The sequence below is a fragment of the Limanda limanda genome, chromosome 17 (genome assembly GCF_963576545.1).
Source record: "Limanda limanda chromosome 17, fLimLim1.1, whole genome shotgun sequence".
NCBI classification, from domain to species: Eukaryota; Metazoa; Chordata; class Actinopteri; order Pleuronectiformes; family Pleuronectidae; genus Limanda; species Limanda limanda.
In genome coordinates, this window is record NC_083652.1 from 24,614,062 (window position 1) to 24,618,327 (window position 4,266).

General features: G+C 46.2%; 1 protein-coding gene across 1 annotated transcript in view; it reads right to left on the bottom strand.

Annotated features, from left to right (window-relative positions):
* samd14 (sterile alpha motif domain containing 14) overlaps window positions 1-3,963 on the bottom strand; it is an 8,603-nt gene extending 4,640 nt beyond the window's left edge. Inside the window, 5 exon segments of the mRNA XM_061089980.1 lie at window positions 130-223; window positions 1,709-1,895; window positions 1,982-2,098; window positions 2,363-2,517; window positions 3,927-3,963. Coding sequence (XP_060945963.1) covers window positions 130-223; window positions 1,709-1,895; window positions 1,982-2,098; window positions 2,363-2,517; window positions 3,927-3,963 — 590 coding nt within the window.
* Window positions 3,964-4,266: the final 303 nt, after the last annotated feature.

Sequence of the window (4,266 nt, forward strand, 5' to 3'; positions counted from 1 at the left end):
ACACAGACACACACATTACTACCATGAGTGTAGCCATGTGATCCAACAGCCAATCACTGATGCTCACTCTGACACACTGTCTGCATGTGTGTGTGTGTGTGCTGGATTGTGTGTGATTGTGTGTCTTACCCCAAGTCCAAGAACCGTCTCTTGGTTTTCTTGTCAAAGACACGAGTCGGGCTGCCGGGGTCAGAAGGACTGGTGTCTGTATCAGAGACCAACACTGTCTCACACACACACACGCACACACACACACACACACGCACACGCACACGCGCACGCGCGCACGCACACGCACACACACACACATACGCACACACACGCACACGCACACGTACACACACACACACATACGCACACGCACACACACACACACACACACACTCAAAATCCATGATACTAGATGTGAACAGGTGTGAACAGGTGTAAACAGGTGTGAACAGATGTGAACAGGTGTGAACAGGTGTGAACAGGTGTGAACAGATGTGAACAGGTGTGAACAGGTGGTGTGAACAGATGTGAACAGATGTGAACAGATGTGAACAGGTGTGAACAGGTGTGAACAGATGTGAACAGGTGTGAACAGGTGGTGTGAACAGGTGTGAACAGGTGTGAACAGATGTGAACAGATGTGAACAGGTGTGAACAGGTGTGAACAGATGTGAACAGGTGTGAACAGGTGTGAACAGGTGTGAACAGATGTGAACAGGTGTGAACAGGTGTGAACAGGTGTGAACAGATGTGAACAGGTGTGAACAGGTGTGAACAGGTGGTGTGAACAGGTGTGAACAGGTGTGAACAGGTGTGAACATGTTTGAACAGGTGTGAACAGATGGTGTGAACAGATGTGAACAGATGTGAACAGATGTGAACAGGTGTGAACAGGTGTGAACAGGTGTGAACAGATGGTGTGAACAGGTGTGAACAGATGGTGTGAACAGATGGTGTGAACAGATGGTGTGAACAGATGGTGTGAACAGATGTGAACAGATGTGAACAGGTGTGAACAGGTGTGAACAGGTGTGAACAGGTGTGAACAGGTGTGAACAGGTGTGAACAGGTGGTGTGAACAGGTGGTGTGAACAGGTGTGAACAGGTGCGAACAGGTGGTGTGAACATGTTTGAACAGGTGTGAACAGATGGTGTGAACAGATGGTGTGAACAGATGGTGTGAACAGGTGTGAACAGGTGTGAACAGGTGTGAACAGATGTGAAAAGATGTGAACAGGTGTGAACAGATGATGTGAACAGGTGTGAACAGGTGTGAACAGGTGTGAACAGATGTGAACAGATGTGAACAGATGGTTTGAACAGGTGTGAACAGATGTGAACAGATGTGAACAGATGTGAACAGGTGTGAACAGATGGTGTGAACAGGTGTGAACAGGTGTGAACAGGTGTGAACAGGTGTGAACAGGTGTGAACAGGTGTGAACAGATGGTGTGAACAGATGTGAACAGATGTGAACAGATGTGAACAGGTGTGAACAGGTGTGAACAGGTGTGAACAGATGGTGTGAACAGGTGTGAACAGATGGTGTGAACAGGTGTGAACAGATGGTGTGAACAGGTGTGAACAGGTGTGAACAGGTGTGAACAGGTGTGAACAGATGGTGTGAACAGGTGTGAACAGATGGTGTGAACAGGTGTGAACAGATGGTGTGAACAGGTGTGAACAGGTGTGAACAGGTGTGAACAGGTGTGTGCACCTTCACTGTCCGGCCTTCGGTTCCTCCTCATGTAGACAGGTGAACTTTTGGAGGAGGGGCAGGATTTGGAGGGCGAGGTGCTGGGCGGAGTTAGAGCCTCCCGAGACGTGGCATTGGTTAGCTGGTGGTACCGCCCCCGTGGTGGAGCGGCCAATGACGCGCCTCCGTCCTCTGGAGAGTGATGGACCTGAGAAGTTAAGCCACAGAGGTTTTCATTCGTTTGCATTTACATTTTCTCCCTGGATGTGTAACCTGATCTCTGATTGGTCTCACCGGAGACGTGTCGAAAGAGAAGGCGGGGCTTCGAGCAGAAAGCAGCGAATCAGGGGGGGGAGAGGAGCCTCGCATGGCCAGGTGGAGAGGTGAGCAGGCAGAGTATAACTGACTGTCCTGACAAGACACGCACACACACACAGACACACACAGACACAAACATTTTCTAAAATGACTTCACTGATTTATTCTCTTGAGATAAACTTACACATTTCAAAGATTTCATGTTTTATTGACCTTAAATGTTTTGATCACAAAATCGATTTTATTAAAGCTTGACGTCTTTACCGGGATGAAGTCATTTATGATATTTAATCCACTCTACTTAAGTGATGATTCACTGATCGGTTGAAGTCTAACAACGTAAAATAAAGTCTGTACCTTCCTGTCGTCATCATCTCCCTCCGTGAAGCTGCCGCTGTCACGGTGACAGGACCTGGAGGGGCGGTGCCTCCGGGCTTTGATGGACAGCTGGGCTCGGCCTTTCTGGATGTTGTTGTCCAGAAGCTCAGTCTCCGGGACCGCCTCGTTCAGGTCTGAAACACCGAAGGTCACATGACTTCTGGACTCACGGTACGACTCGGGTCACATGATGACTGGCGGTTGCCTGGTTCTTATCAGTCACATGACTCGACTACCAGCGGTAAACACAAGGTGTCGCTAACACTTCCTGTCAGTTACACTTCCTGTAGGTAGCACTTCCTGTCAGTTACACTTCCTGTCAGTTACACTTCCTGTTAGTAGCACTTCCTGTCAGTTACACTTCCTGTCAGTTACATATCCTGTTAGTAGCACTTCCTGTCAGTTACACTTCCTGTTAGTAGCACTTCCTGTTAGTAATACTTCCTGTCAGTTAAACTTCCTGTTAGTAGCACTTCCTGTTAGTAGCACTTCCTGTCAGTAACACTTCCTGTCAGTTACATTTCCTGTTAGTAGCACTTCCTGTTAGTAGCACTTCCTGTCAGTTACACTTCCTGTCAGTTACATTTCCTGTTAGTAGCACTTCCTGTTAGTAATACTTCCTGTCAGTTAAACTTCCTGTTAGTAGCACTTCCTGTTAGTAATACTTCCTGTCAGTTAAACTTCCTGTTAGTAGCACTTCCTGTCAGTTACACTTCCTGTTAGTAGCACTTCCTGTTAGTAGCACTTCCTGTCAATAACACTTCCTGTCAGTTACATTTCCTGTTAGTAGCACTTCCTGTTAGTAGCACTTCCTGTCAGTTACACTTCCTGTTAGTAGCACTTCCTGTTAGTAGCACTTCCTGTCAGTTACACTTCCTGTTAGTAGCACTTCTTGTTAGTAGCACTTCCTGTTAGTAGCACTTCCTGTCAGTTACACTTCCTGTTAGTAGCACTTCTTGTTAGTAGCACTTCCTGTCAGTTACACTTCCTGTTAGTAGCACTTCCTGTTAGTAGCACTTCCTGTCAGTTACACTTCCTGTTAGTAGCACTTCCTGTTAGTAGCACTTCCTGTCAATAACACTTCCTGTCAGTTACATTTCCTGTTAGTAGCACTTCCTGTTAGTAGCACTTCCTGTCAGTTACACTTCCTGTTAGTAGCACTTCCTGTTAGTAGCACTTCCTGTCAGTTACACTTCCTGTTAGTAGCACTTCTTGTTAGTAGCACTTCCTGTTAGTAGCACTTCCTGTCAGTTACACTTCCTGTTAGTAGCACTTCTTGTTAGTAGCACTTCCTGTCAGTAGCACTTCCTGTCAGTTACATTTCCACCTCGTTGTCCTTCTGACTCTTCACCATCACTTGATTTGCTTTTACTAATTAATCATCTGCAGAGGAAGCAATTTACTTCCTGTTTACACCACATGACTAGTGTAGGTCATGTGATGTGTTTTCAGGTGTGTTAGTTTTGTGTTGATCTTGAGTGAGTTTAAAGGTTGTAACTGCGTGCTTTTTATTTGGAAATGAAAGCCAGTGACAGTGACTCACCGAACACGTTGTCCGTGTCGTCCAGGTCAGAGGACATGGCTCCGTCACTACACAACATGGAGACACAATGTAACACACGGAACAGAAACACATCTGAAAACACAGCAGGGTCACAAAGGTCAAAAGGGTCACAAAGGTCAAAAGACGAAATGTTTCCCTGCTCCATGAAACTGAACAAACAGCTAACCCTAACCCTAACCCTGAGTCTCTGAGTGTGTCAGTTTTTATCTGAATAAATATCGATTGTGATCCATAAACAGAATAAGATTTAATCACAGATACAACAGCTGTTCTCGTCTCTTCAATAATAAACCTCCATGAATCCAGTGATAAATCCCAA